The sequence below is a fragment of the Diceros bicornis genome, chromosome 27, assembly GCF_020826845.1.
Source record: "Diceros bicornis minor isolate mBicDic1 chromosome 27, mDicBic1.mat.cur, whole genome shotgun sequence".
Taxonomy (NCBI): Eukaryota; Metazoa; Chordata; class Mammalia; order Perissodactyla; family Rhinocerotidae; genus Diceros; species Diceros bicornis.
Window position 1 is genome coordinate 43,276,633 of NC_080766.1, and position 13,010 is coordinate 43,289,642.

Sequence of the window (13,010 nt, forward strand, 5' to 3'; positions counted from 1 at the left end):
ACAGCTATAATATACATTTGTAGATGTTGGATTCTGGTTCTGTTAACTGTCTTTGAGGTTTTTGTTTTCTATCTGCAAACTGGACCGGATCCTAAATTCTTCTAGTTTCCTCAAACATGTGGTACAGATCTCCAAATTAGTGTTTTCGATTTTTTCTATCCTTTTCATTTGGAATCATTGAAAACTAAAACTGTCATTTTTCCTGAAGCCCTACAAACTAAAATTGGACAACACTGATATAAAATCCTATTTAAAATGGGAACTAGAACTTAGACTTCCTCCAAGGTACAAGTCCTAAAAACTTCTTGGCCGGAAGAAGAGCTAACTTTCCTTAATGGAGAATAAACACAGACCCTAAACGAAACTAGTTAAGTATATCATAAAGTACAGATCACAGTAGACAGTGAGGGAAAACAATTGTCCAGTTGGTCAACAAATGTGAACACACATGTACAGGATTTATGGCTGGTATGATCTGCCTTTTTCTGCTCTCTCAACTTCACTATCTACCCCCACTGGAACCATTGTCCTGGTATATGCCACCATTTTCCTTTTCTTCCTCTGTTGGAAATGTAGAAAATGTTGTTGCTGGTGTCTCTGACAAGGTTGTTGGTCCCCATCAAAATAATCAGGAGAGTGAATAGCCTTAACGAAGGTCAGAACTAACCCTCAGCTCCAAAAAAGAGTGAGGCAATTTAAGTCTTGCTGAGATCCACAACGTCAGTTTTTAGCTTCCATATTCTTCCCCTTTGCGGCACCCCCCATCAGCAGGAAGTAACCAGAAGATGTTGACGGCCTTATTGCCCTTATTGCCAAGTACATCATATGATTATGAAGTTACAACTGACAGTGGGGAAATTGTAACAGCTAGATCTGAAGTTAGCACAAGGGAAGCCATCTCAGGGAAAGGAAGCAATATTGTAACTACGACCCTGACTCACTAGTCTCTGTGAACACATTCTAGCCAGCACATAGCCTAGATGATTAGCACCTCTCACTTTTGCAAAATACATGATCTGCTAGCTGTATGACTCTTGCTCACGTATATCTCCCAATTGTGATAAGACGATAACATTGTTCTCTGAGTCCCCCAGGAACATGACAACCTCCAGAAAGAAAAACTCTGCATTGGTACCCCTCACACATGACAGAAGATAGAGAAAATGTGGCGCCTTAAAGTTCATCACACCAGATGGTCGACATCGCTAAACCTCCTCCTACCCTGCCCATTTCCCCTATATATCTGCCTCAAGATTCTGTATGATTTTAAGATGGTTCTTTAAGACACTAGTCTGCCATCTTTGTATTAGGCTAGCTAATCATATAAACTTTCCTTTCTCAACCATGGGCTTGTTTGTAATTGATTGACATTGCATGATGGTGAGCAGAATGAGCCCCACTTTCACTCGGTTACACTTCCTTTCCTAGGCCTGGGAGATCTTTGCATTTTCATCATTACAACACTGTGTACAAGTTCATGCCCTGTTTTTCTTTTTACTTGACATGGAAACAGTTCATTTGAAAGACTGTATATAATTTTTACGTTACTCTTTTAAAATCGAAAACTAAGAACTTTTAACATTTTAAACTAAATTTAGTCCTATTCCTGATGTGCCTTAATTGCCTTAACTATTCCCCTACTGTGGGCACCCTGGGTGTTCCTCATTTCTCCTGTAACAGATAATGCAGCAGACAAAGCACTTTTTGCTGCATTTGTACTGATTTCTTTGGGATGCAGGGACTTTGGGCAGAGGCTGCTCCTCATCATCAGTGTCACAGTCACCGTTCTTTTGCTTCAATCCTGTTTCCAGCGTCTTGGTCCTTCAGTAACTGAGCATCTTTATGGAGGAAGGAGAGAGCAGGTGTCTTTATTTAATTTAAAGTCTAATCTAGTGTGGAAGTGCTCTGGCTGGTCTCTGGATGAACTGTTTGGCACTGGTGTACACTGACTTTGTGCTGGAGTGACCAGGTGGTTCTAGAGGGTTCTTAGATTTAGTTAAACTGGCTGCAGGAAGCAGGCCAGGTGCTGGGAGACAAGGGGGATCTCCATCACCACCTGCAGTTGAGTCCCGGGAGCCTGGCCTCCAACACCTTCACGGAGGGGCCCCGTGAGGATGGGGAGAAGACTGGGGTCTGGGCAGCGAAGGCCAGAGGGCGGTCAGTGGGGAGAAGGCAGGCCCCGTCCTGAGGATCCTCTGCTCTCTCCACCCGGCTGGCACGGGTGTGGTGCGTGTGTCTCCCCGAGCCAATGCCCACCTCTGTCTGAATAATTACCTGCTGAATACTCACCTGTGTTGCAAGATGCTGCACTGAGTCCACAGGGAACTGACCCCACAGATGGTTTACAAGCCCAGGGGAGTGACACCCACAGACCAGCCCCGGGGTCTGGGCAAGAATGGCCTCTCTCTTTGCCTGTTTCAGGAGCAGAGGCAGGAAAGCCCTGGCTGTGAGCAAGGACCAGTGAGAAAAGCGAAATGGACGGGGTGGAACAGGGGACGAGGAGGCCTGAACACCAGCCCAGGCCACTGTCTGCGACGACAGTTCACTGACTCCCATGTTGACCAGCAGAAAGTGCGGCTGGGGGCTGGCCCAGTGGCCTAGCAGTTCAGATCATGCACTCCACTTCGCTGGCCCAGGGTTCTTCAGTTTGGATCCTGGGCATGGACCTATGCACCAGTCACAGGGCCTTGCTGAGGCGGCGTCCCTCATAGAGCAACTAGAAGGACGTACAGCCACGACATACAAATATCTACTGGGACTTTAGGGAGAAAAAAAGGAAAAAGGGAGGAAGATTGGCAACAGATGTTAGCTCAGAGCCAATCTTCCTCAAAAAATAATAAAAAGAAATAAATTAATAAACAATAAAAAGTGTCCTTATTTAATAAAAGGAAAAAGAAAGAGGGGCTGGGCTGACCAAGGGGGCACAGAAGACCTCAAGTCCGGAAGCTGCCCATTCCTGGCCCTCAGGGACCAGGGTGGGGCAGAGGGCCAGGGAAGGCTCAAGAACCCATCAGGTGGGCACTTCTCAAGGAAGCTGGAACAGAATGCCCAACTCTGATGACCTCTGACCCGGGTCAGCCTCTACCTCTGTCCTCCTCTGCAGCCAGAGGGCTACACGACTCTGCCCGGCCCCTCTCCTCCTAGAGCCCAGCCAGCGGCCGGCTCCCCCACGGCTGCCCCAGTCTCTCCAGGTAGCAGTCACACTGCCACTGACACGACACTCTCAAGTGACCAACACCAACTCAGGGAGCCCTTTGAGACGGCCACTCTTCTCCTGAATGAGCTCACACACCTCAAAGTTCAGGGCACAGTGAGCAATGTCTGGGCCTGGAAAACCAGGAACCGTGAGGAAGGGCCGGGCCCTGGAGCAGCTGCGGGGGGAGAGCAGGAACCAGCGCCCGGCGAGGCTCACCCTCGGAGTCCCCGCAAATTCCTCATTTTCAAAGGTCTCGTGGGGCTGACTCACCCCCCTTTCCTGCCGTCAGGTGGTCACACCCAGAGCCAGGACCCCAGGCTGACCGCCTGCCATCGGGTGTAGGGGCAGCAGGGGAGGAAAGTCACAGGAGAAGTTTGTTTCCCTTTTCCTCTCCAGACTCAGGACTGGAGACTTCCGTGCCCTGCACCTTGTCTTGCTTGTAAAGACTCCACGTTGCTGACACATGAGGACGGGAGGGTCAGGCCCCCTCACCCACTGCCACCAGAACCTTCTGTAGTTGCGTTCCTGATGCCCAGGTTACCGGTGAGGAAACCAAGGCGCAGGGAGTCCAGCAGCTGCCCAGGGTCTGACCAGGCTCTGCCTCTGCCACCCAGCCTGGTCTGTGTCGTTTGTTTATGGTTTGAAAACTTTTTATTAGGAGACGGTTTCACACCAGGGCAAACAGTGCTAGAAGCACAGCTCAGGTCAGCACACCTGTACACACTCTCCCCAGATTCACTACGGTCTACTTTCCACCCCACCTGCTCCATCCTCTGCTCTCTCTCTGTGCAGGATTTCCTAGAACTGCCTGAGGGTATTTACATCAGGGCCCTTCACCTCCGAGCCCCTCCGTGCTCATCCCCAGGCCTGGAGGGCATTCTCCTGTGAACCAGCCTGGGGGCAGGCCCTGAACCCAGCGCACGGCCTTCCTTCCACCCGCGATCTCAGTTTCCTGACCGGCCCACACTCCTGCACGGCAGCCCAGCCTGTGGGCCCGGCCTACCTGGTCAGCGACCGCCTGGGTCCAGGCCGGGCGGGGCGGGGGTGTCAGTGAACCCTCCACACAGCTTCCTGTCATGGGACACGCTGGAGCAGCGGACAGCAAGTGCGGACTTCGGGAGGGGAGAGTGAGCACGGAGAGCAAGCACGGAGAGCGAGTGCTCACGCCCAGTGCGGATACCGGGTGTGGACCGTGGCCCCACTCGCCTCCTGGGGTGCGGCAGTCACGTGACGCGAGTGATACCAGGGTGCAGGCCTAGAGAGGGCGGGAGGCGCTGTCAGGGTCCTGGTGGGCGCGACCTGGGTTGCCACAGCGTGAGTGACCCCTCCCTTAGCCAGCACGGTCTTGGGACCAAGAGTCCCTGTGCTGCAGGGTCGCCCTCACCTGGGTTTGGTGTCCTCCTCCCCGGGGATGCGGAGTTAGGAGGGCTCGGGTCGTGGCGCCGCCCGGCTGAGCTCCCCGTGCAGAGGACGTGGGCTGAGAAAGGGCCCCTATGCAATTTCGCCCCAATTCCTGAATCGGGGAGACTGATCTGAGGGCACACATCCTCTGTCTCCTTGCAGATCGATCTCATAGAATAAAGCTGATTTCTCCCCCAAAAGCTGATGCTGTAATTAATTGGCTTGTTTATGTGCATCGGGCAGAGAACCCCTATTTTGTGTGGTAAGGGGCGGGTGGTCTGGGCGTGCGGGGGGTAGGTGTGCGCCTTGCAGAGGATGTGAAGGGTCCATGATCCTTGGGGGTGTGATGCAGGATGGGAAGGGCCCAGCCAGTCTGCACTCCGTCCCCCTGGACCGCACAGTCCACAAGACCCCATCGTCCTGCCCTGGGTCTCTGTATCCCCACTGCCTGACCCAGTGCCCAGTGTGTGCCATGGACAGTGGTGGCCTCTGAGATGGCTGAGATATTTGGGGCCTGGAGACAAGTGGGCGGAGTGGGGCGCTGGACCTGAGAGGTGCTGAGGGCATCGGGGAGAGAAGTCCATGTCCAGCCCTGGATGTGGAGGAGCTGAGGGCGAGGGGCAGGGGGCTGCCAGGGCATCCCTGAGTTCAGGATCAGTGCCGGCACAGCCTCACACCCACATGCATCTGCCCCCCTTGCACTCTCATCTGCAAGGCCTGGCCCAGTGTCCCACTTGTGCTGTCCTGTCATGTGGGCTGCTGTGACATCACAGGTGTGGTACCTGGGTACACAGTGAAGAGCTGATGTGCATGAGTGGACAGAAGAGGCATGACAGGGTCTGGTGGTCAGGAGGAGATGGCTCTCAGGGCTTCAGGTTCGTGTGGCGGTGGGGATCTTCCAAGAGCATACGTAATGGAAGAACACATGCCAAGGACTTGTCACAAGCAAACAGAGTTACCGGTGTAACTGACAATGCCTCAAAGGAATGCTCACAGATAATAAGCCCTCTTGGAAAGTAATTTAGTTTAGATCATTGATTGGGAGAAAAAAATCAACACAATGGAAGTTAGGAACAGAGACACACAGAGGTGCATAGCACCCCCTCCTGCCCCAGTGGCACAGCATAGAGATGACATTCATTTATCATCCCTGATACATGCCCTCAGAGGACAGAAAACCACGTGGACGACGAGCCCTGTTCAAAATCGGGAGCTAGAAACTCTCCAGCTTGTCATTCCTGGTTTTGTTGGTCTGATAGCTGGTCAACTCCAGGGGCCTATTTGCATGCAGGAGACTTGCAAACACTTGAATGTGTATGTAGTCGTCATCGCCAACTTGAACCTGCAAAGAGAGAGTGGAGTGAGGGGGGCAGGGACAGCCTCTGACCCCAAGTTTCCCTGCAGGACTGGACAGTTCGAGGAAGGCCTGGATGCGTGGAAGCCGCGTCCCTTCAGGTCATCAGTGACGGGGCTGATGACACTCCCATCTCCCTCCTCCAAGGGCAGTGGACGCTCTCATCACCCCAGCCCGCACCCCTGGCACCCCACACTCACTCCATCACAGCCCTTAGTTCTTAGTTCTGAAAGGCTCGGTCGTCTCCTCCAAGGATGCTGGGGTGCTTACGCACGTGCACACATACACACACACACACACACACACATGCACACACACTCGTTTTAGAGGGCCATGAACCCCCAGAAGCTGGGGCTGCCACAGGACCCCGCTTTAAGCACCACTGCCCTGGGACCAATGAGACCACGCCACCCATGTCTGCTCGAGCACCCACTTGAGGCGAGACCCTCCCGCGTGGCTGACACCCTACCTTGATGAGGTAGTTTGCGCCCGCGACCGCTTGGCTCATGAATTCCACGGCCTTAAAAATAGAGAACTTCTTCTTTTCCTTCTCTTCCAGCTGGGGCTTCACCTGCGGAAGGAGAGAGAATGCACACATCATGGGGGCTTCCCTCCTGCAAGAGTAACTTACACAGGAGCTCACTTCTCACATTACATGTTACAAACTGAATTCTAAGGCCAATTCTAAGCTCTTCTGTATCAGAACTGTTCTTCATCACCAGGGGGACCTGGGAAACTCTCAGCTCCAACCACAAAGTTCAGGAAGCGATTCCTTAATTCTCCCAAAGCTTTAATGATGCCACTTCAGTGTATCCTTGCCATTCCTTTTCCAGGCCTGGGAGATTTTTCTATTTTCATCATTACAACACTATATAGAAGCTTATGCCCTGTGTGTGCTTTTACTGGACACCAAACAGTTCATTTGAAAGACTGTATACACTTTTTAAATTACTCTTTTAAAATTGAAAACTAAACACTTTTAAAATTTTCAGCTAAATGTAATCTTCCACCTTACAGACGTGCCTTAATTCTCTTAACTGTCTCTAATGCTGGCACTCCCCAGGACTCACTCTCCTCTCACGGATGATGGAGGAGATAAAGCACTTTGCTGCATTTGTAGGTGATTTCTTTAGGGTGCAGGGCCTTTGGGCAGAGGCTGCTCCTCATCTTCAGTGTCACAGTCACCGTAATTTTGCTTCAATCCTGTTTCCAGGGTCTTGGCCTTTCAGTAACTGAGCATCTTTATGGAGGAAGGAGAGACCAGGTGTGTCTTTTTTTAATTTAAAGTGGAATCTAGTGTGGAAGTGCTCTGGCTGCTCTCTGGATGAACTGGTCAGCACTGGTGTACACTACAGGTGCTGGAGTGACCAGATGGTTCTAGAGGGTTCCAGGGTTTAGTTAAACCAGCTGCAGGAAGCAGGCCAGGTGCTGGGAGACAAGGGGGATCTCCATCCCCACCTGCAGGTGAGTCCCTGGAGCCTGGCATCCAGCGCCTTCAGGGAGGGCCCCCTGGGGGTGAGGATGGCGAGAAGACTGGGGTCTGGGCAGCGAAGGCCAGAGAGTGTTCAGCGGGGAAGAAGGCAGGCCTCGTCCTGAGGCTCCTCTGCTCTCTGCACGTGGCTGGAAGGTTCTAGTGTGGTGCTAGTGTCTCCCTGGGGCCAGCGCCCACCTGGGTCTGAATACTTAACGGTGCTGCTGCCTGCGGGGCACTGTGCTGCGTCCACAAGGAACTGACCCTGCAAACGGTTATAAACCCAATGGGGTGAGTGACACCCACAAACCAGCCCGGGATCTGGGCAGGAATGGCCTCTCTCTTTGCCTGTTTCAGGAGCCGAAGCAGGAAAGCCCCGGCTGAGAGCAAGGACCGGTGAGAAAACCCAGATGGAGGGGGTGGAACAGGGGACACGGAGGCCTGAACACCAGCCCAGGCCACTGCCTGCGGACCACAGTTCACTGACTCCCTTCTGGACCAGCAGAGAGAGGGGCTGGGCTGCACCAAGGAGGCACAGAAGGCCCCAGGTCAGTCAGGAAGCTGCCGGTTCCCGGCCCTCAGGGACCAAGGTGGGGCAGAGGGCCAGGAAAGGCTCAAGAACCCAGCTGGTGGGCACTTCTTGAGGAGGCTGGGACAGAATGCCCGACTCTGACGACCTCTGACCCGGGTCAGCCTCTACCTCTGTTCTCTGCAGCCAGAGGCTCCATGACGCTGCCCGGCCCCTCTCCTCCTAGGGCCGCCCAGCAAGCAGCCGGCTCCCCCACGGCTGCCCCAGTCTCTCCAGGTAGCAGTCACACTGCCACTGACACGACACCCTCAAGTGACCAACACCAACTCAGGGAGCCCTCTGAGACGGCCACTCTTCTCCTGAATGAGCTCACACACCTCAAAGTCCAGGGGACAGTGAGGAATGTCTGGGCCTGGAAAACCGGGAACCGTGAGGAAGGGCCGGGCCCTGGAGCGGGTGCCGGGGGAGAGCAGGAACCAGCGCCCGGTGAGGCTCACCCGCGGAGTCCCCACAAATTCCTCATTTTCAAAGTTCTCGTGGGGCTGACTCACCCCCCTTTCCTGCCGTCAGATGGTCACACCCAGAGCCAGGACCCCAGGCTGACCGCCTGCCATCGGGTGTAGGGGCAGCAGGGGAGGAAAGGCACAGGAGAGAAGTTTGTTTCCCTTTTCCACACCATACTCAGGACTGAACCCTTCCGTGCCCTGCACTTTGTCTTGCCTGTAAAGGCTCCACGTTGCTGACACATGGGGACAGGTGGGGCAGGCCCCCTCACCCACCCTCACCAGAACCCTCTGCAGGTCCCTTCCTGACGCCCAGGTTACAGATGAGGAAACTCAGGCTTGCGGAGTCAGGCCACTGCCCAGGGTCTGGCCAGGCTCTGCCTCTGCCACCCATCCTGGTCTGTGTCGTTTCTTTATGATTTGAAAACTTTTGATTAGGAGGTGATTTCACACCTGGGCAAACAGTGCTGGAATCACAGCTCAGCTCAGCACACCCGGACACACTCTCCCCAGATTCACTGACTGTCAACTTCCCCCCAACCTGCTCCATCCTCTGCTCTCTCTCTGTGCAGGATTTTTCCGAACTACCTGAGGGTATTTACATTAGGGCCCTTCTCCTCCGAGCCCCTCTGTGCACATCCCCAGGCCTGGAGGGCATTCTCCCCGTGACACAGCCCGGGTGCGGGCTCTGAACCCAGCGCACTGCCTGCCTTCCAGCCGCGATCTCAGCGTCCTGGGCGGGCCAGTCCCCAGGACTTGAGAAGGACCTGGACCCCGATCCACGCACGGAGGCCTGGCCGTGGGCCCGGCCTACCTGGTCGGCGATGGCCTGGATCTCAGGTGTAGCGGGCCGCGTGTTGGTGAACCCGCCACAAACCATCTCGGAGGACATGCTGGAGCTGCGGACAGCGAGTGCGGAGAGTGAGCACGGAGAGCGAGCACGGAGAGCGAGCACTGAGAGTGAGTAGGGACACCCAGTGCCTACACCTAGTGTGGACCGAGGCCCCACCCCAGGGGTGCGGCTCTCACGTGACGTGAGTGGGATTAGGGCGCAGGACTTGGCGTGGGAGGGGGCGCGTCGGGATCTGGATGGGTGCGACCTGACTTGCTGCAGCCTCAGTGCCCCCCTCTTGCTTCAGGCACAGTCTTTGAACTAAGGGTCCCTGTGCTGCAGTGCCCCCCCCCACACCTGGCTTTGGTGTCCTCCTCCCCAGGGAGGCAGAGGTAAGAGGGCTCAGGTTGGGGTGTGGCCCTGAGGGAGCCCTGAGCAGTGGAGGTGGGCTGGGACAGGCGCCACAGGGGTGGGGAGAGTGGGGGGTCTCCCAGTGCGTGGGCTGAGTGCAGTGAGGGTGTAACCACAGGCCCATCTAGAGCCCACCTCTTATCAACAAAGTGATTAAGGATTGAGTCGCAGAAAATCTGCAAAGTCCTGTAGCCAGGGCCTGAGTAAAAGAAGAAATGGTGGCCTGAACCGACCTTGGATCCAAAGATCCTCCTTCCCACGGAACCCAAGGTTCTTGAAACAACCGAACTTGAAAATCAGACTCTTATCAGAAGCGAGGAGTCCCTCATTCAGGAAGATCTGGTGTGAAAATTCTTTCCCCACCTTGATCATAAATGTTTAGCACCACATCAGAAAAGTTTATAGCCACATCATAAATGTTTACTCTGTCATAAATGTTTAGAACCTTACCATAAATGCTTGAATCCCACCAATCAAAGCCTGTCCCACCAGCGTTTCCTTGTGCCAGCCTGTTCTAACCTCTTCAATTTCGCCCCAAGTCCTGAATCGAGGAGACAGATCTGAGGGCACACGTCCCCTGTCTCCCTGCAGTTCAATCTCACAGAATAAAGCTGATTTCTCCCCAAAAAGCTGATGCTGTAATTAATTGGCTTGTTTATGCCCATTGGGCAGAGAACCCCAATTTTGTGTGGTAAGGGGAGGGTGGTCTGGGCCCACGGGGGGACGAGTGTGGGCGTTCGAGGGGATGGAGGGTCCTTGGGGGTGTGATGCAGGATGAGAGTGACCCAGCTAGGCTCCATTCTGTCCACCAGACTGCACAGTCACCCCAGACCCCCCCTGTCCTGCTCTGGTCTCCGTGTCCCCACAGCCTGACTCAGTGCCCAGTGTGTGCCGTGGGCAGCAGTAGGCTGTGAGATGGCTGAGACATTTGGGGCCTGGAGACAAGTGGGAGGAGTGGGGAGCTGGACCTGAGAACTGCTGAGGGCAGCAGGGAGAGAAGTCCATGCCCAGCCCTGGACATGGAGGAGCTGGGGGAGAGGGTCAGGGCACTGCCAGGGCATCCAGACTCCAGGGTCAGGCCTGGTGCAGCCTCACTCCCGCATGTATCGGCCCGCCTTGCCCTCTCATCTGCAGGGCCTGGCCCAGCATCCCACCTGTGCCGTCCTGTCGTGTGGGCTGCTCTGGACATCCCTAGCATGGGACCTGGGGACACAGTGGAGGGCTGACATGCGTGGGTGGACAGAAGGGCACAAAGGGCTCCAGTGGTGGGGAGGATTTGACTCCCAGGCCTCAGGCTGGTTGGTGGTGGAGGTCTGCAGGGAGCATACAAAATGGAAGAACTCATGCCAAGGACTTGGCACAAGACAACGGAGTTACCGGCATAACTGACAATACCTTAATGGAACACCCAAAACCACAAAACCCACAGACATGCCCAGAGATAACCAGCGGGTTCGACTGCAGACCTGCACAAGATATCCTTGCCGCCCAGGGCCCCATATCCCTCAATTGCAAATTCATTCTTTTGAATTAAAGTTACTTGAGAAGCAAAAAAGGCATTCTGACCCTCCTGTCTCTGTTCCCCCTGAAAGCAAGAACTAAATCTCCCTGCTTTATTTAGAGTGTGGAAGGTGCTCTCCCCGCATCCCTGTCACCAGAGCTAGGGGATTCCAGGCTGAGAAGCCTGCATAAACAAACCTCGCTAATTTACGACCTCCAGCCTAAACTCTGCTTAAGTTCCTCACTATTTATGTACCCCAAAGCTAAGCTTCTTTGTCCTGTCAAGTCCTCACAAATTTACTGTTTCTCTGTGTAGAAGATATACATACTGCCTGCTTGGTTCACTCTCCAAGCATCATTTCTTTATGGTCTCCAAAACGTACCTGTTAAACTGGGTTTTTCTCCTGTTAATCTGGTTTTGGGTCAATTTTATTATCAGTCCAGCCAGAAGAACACAAGAAGGGAAGAAGGGGATTTTGCCCCGCCTTGACAGTATGGAAGCACTATAAAAGGATGAGAAGAGGTTACAACGGTGCTAGGGAGCCACACCCGAGAGAGGACAATGCGCTGCTGGTCGCCTTGCTGATTCCTGTGCTTCTCACCGTCCCCCAGACCAGGCAGGAATTCGCCGGACGGATTTCCTGTTCCTGTTTCTTGTTGGACTGAGCCAAGGACAGTCTTTGGACTTTGCTTGGTGACCCCTTGCAGATCCAATGCCTTGGTTGGTGTTAATGAACATGTTCTTGTGATACTCAGATGATTTGATGTGTGATGTTTGCTCGAGTCTCTATAAAGGGACGCCGGCTTGTTACTGCCGTTCCCAGACCTCAGTCTCTTGAGCCAAGATCCTTTGAATTTACCCTAATAAATTCTGGCATGGTGGAAAGACACAAAAGTGAGTGGACAGCCCATTATTAACCGCTCATAACAATGTCAGATCAAGGGCGTTAGTAAAGGACTTGGTTCTGGCGGGATTTGGTTTAGGATTTAAATTGATCTGGCCCTCGGCCCTGTGGCGTACTGGTGATGGTTTGGGACGCTCCACTTTGGCGGCTCGAGTTTGCAGATTTGGATCCTGGGCGTGGACCTACACCACTCATCAGCCACGGTGTGGTGGTGCACCACATACAAGGTAGAGAAAGATTGGCAGCGATGTTAGTTCTGGGCAGATCTTCCTCAGCAAAAATAAATAAATAAATAAAAATTGATACCCGCCCTGATATTGACTCTCGTACATTAAACGCAGCATATATGGAGGGAAAGGAAGGTGGTCCTGTTGCCTTTTCTCCTCCTGCAGCTCCTGAGGCTCAGCCCTGCACTGTCCTGCCCAAGGTTTCCACCCATCTTGAGATGCGTCCTGGTGTCTCACTCTGCCTCCCTGCTGGAGCTGGGTCTGTGGGTGCTCACACCTTACAAATAGGAGTGGACACCTGAGGCAGTACACAAGCCACCACATGAGAACCAGCAGAGGCCGTTTATTCAGAGCGGCGGGAGCAGGGGTCCACCGCCATCACTCAGGTTTGGCAGAGACTCAGAGGAGCAGGGGAGGGGACGGCTTAGGGTGGAAGAAAGGAAGGCTCAGCTGTGCCCTGGTGGAGGCTGGGGCCTGGGGAGCCTGTGGGCTCACACAAGCTGGGCGTCCTGTGTGACGGCCTCGGGGGCATATCTGGCTTTCTCTGTTTGTCCTGAGTCAGAGGGGGAGCGACAGAATTGAAGGAGGCGGTCAGTCATGGCCGAGTCCTGCCCCTTCTGGGCCCATGGCTGCAGAGCCTGTGGTTCGGCTTCTGGATGGTGGTTACAGGGGTTGTGGGTA

General features: G+C 54.0%; 1 protein-coding gene across 1 annotated transcript; it reads right to left on the minus strand.

The window, feature by feature from the left end:
• Positions 1 to 5,788: 5,788 nt before the first annotated feature.
• LOC131392919 (cystatin-B-like) lies at positions 5,789 to 9,346 on the minus strand. Its single transcript, XM_058523203.1, has 3 exons — positions 9,269 to 9,346; positions 6,421 to 6,522; positions 5,789 to 5,939 (listed from the first exon to the last, which is right to left on the minus strand). Exons 1-3 carry the CDS (start codon positions 9,344 to 9,346, stop codon positions 5,811 to 5,813), a joined length of 309 nt encoding a protein of 102 aa, XP_058379186.1. The 3' UTR covers positions 5,789 to 5,810.
• Positions 9,347 to 13,010: the final 3,664 nt, after the last annotated feature.

Bases quoted from the DNA above. Each gene is read 5' to 3' on its own strand.
- LOC131392919 (XM_058523203.1), bottom strand. From the start codon at position 9,346: ATGTCCTCCGAGATGGTTTGTGGCGGGTTCACCAACACGCGGCCCGCT. The intron at 6,523-9,268 runs GTAGGCCGGGCC...CTCCTTCCGCAG, and splicing joins TCCAGGCCATCGCCGACCAG to GTGAAGCCCCAGCTGGAAGA. The intron at 5,940-6,420 runs GTAGGGTGTCAG...CTCTCTTTGCAG, and splicing joins GCGCAAACTACCTCATCAAG to GTTCAAGTTGGCGATGACGA.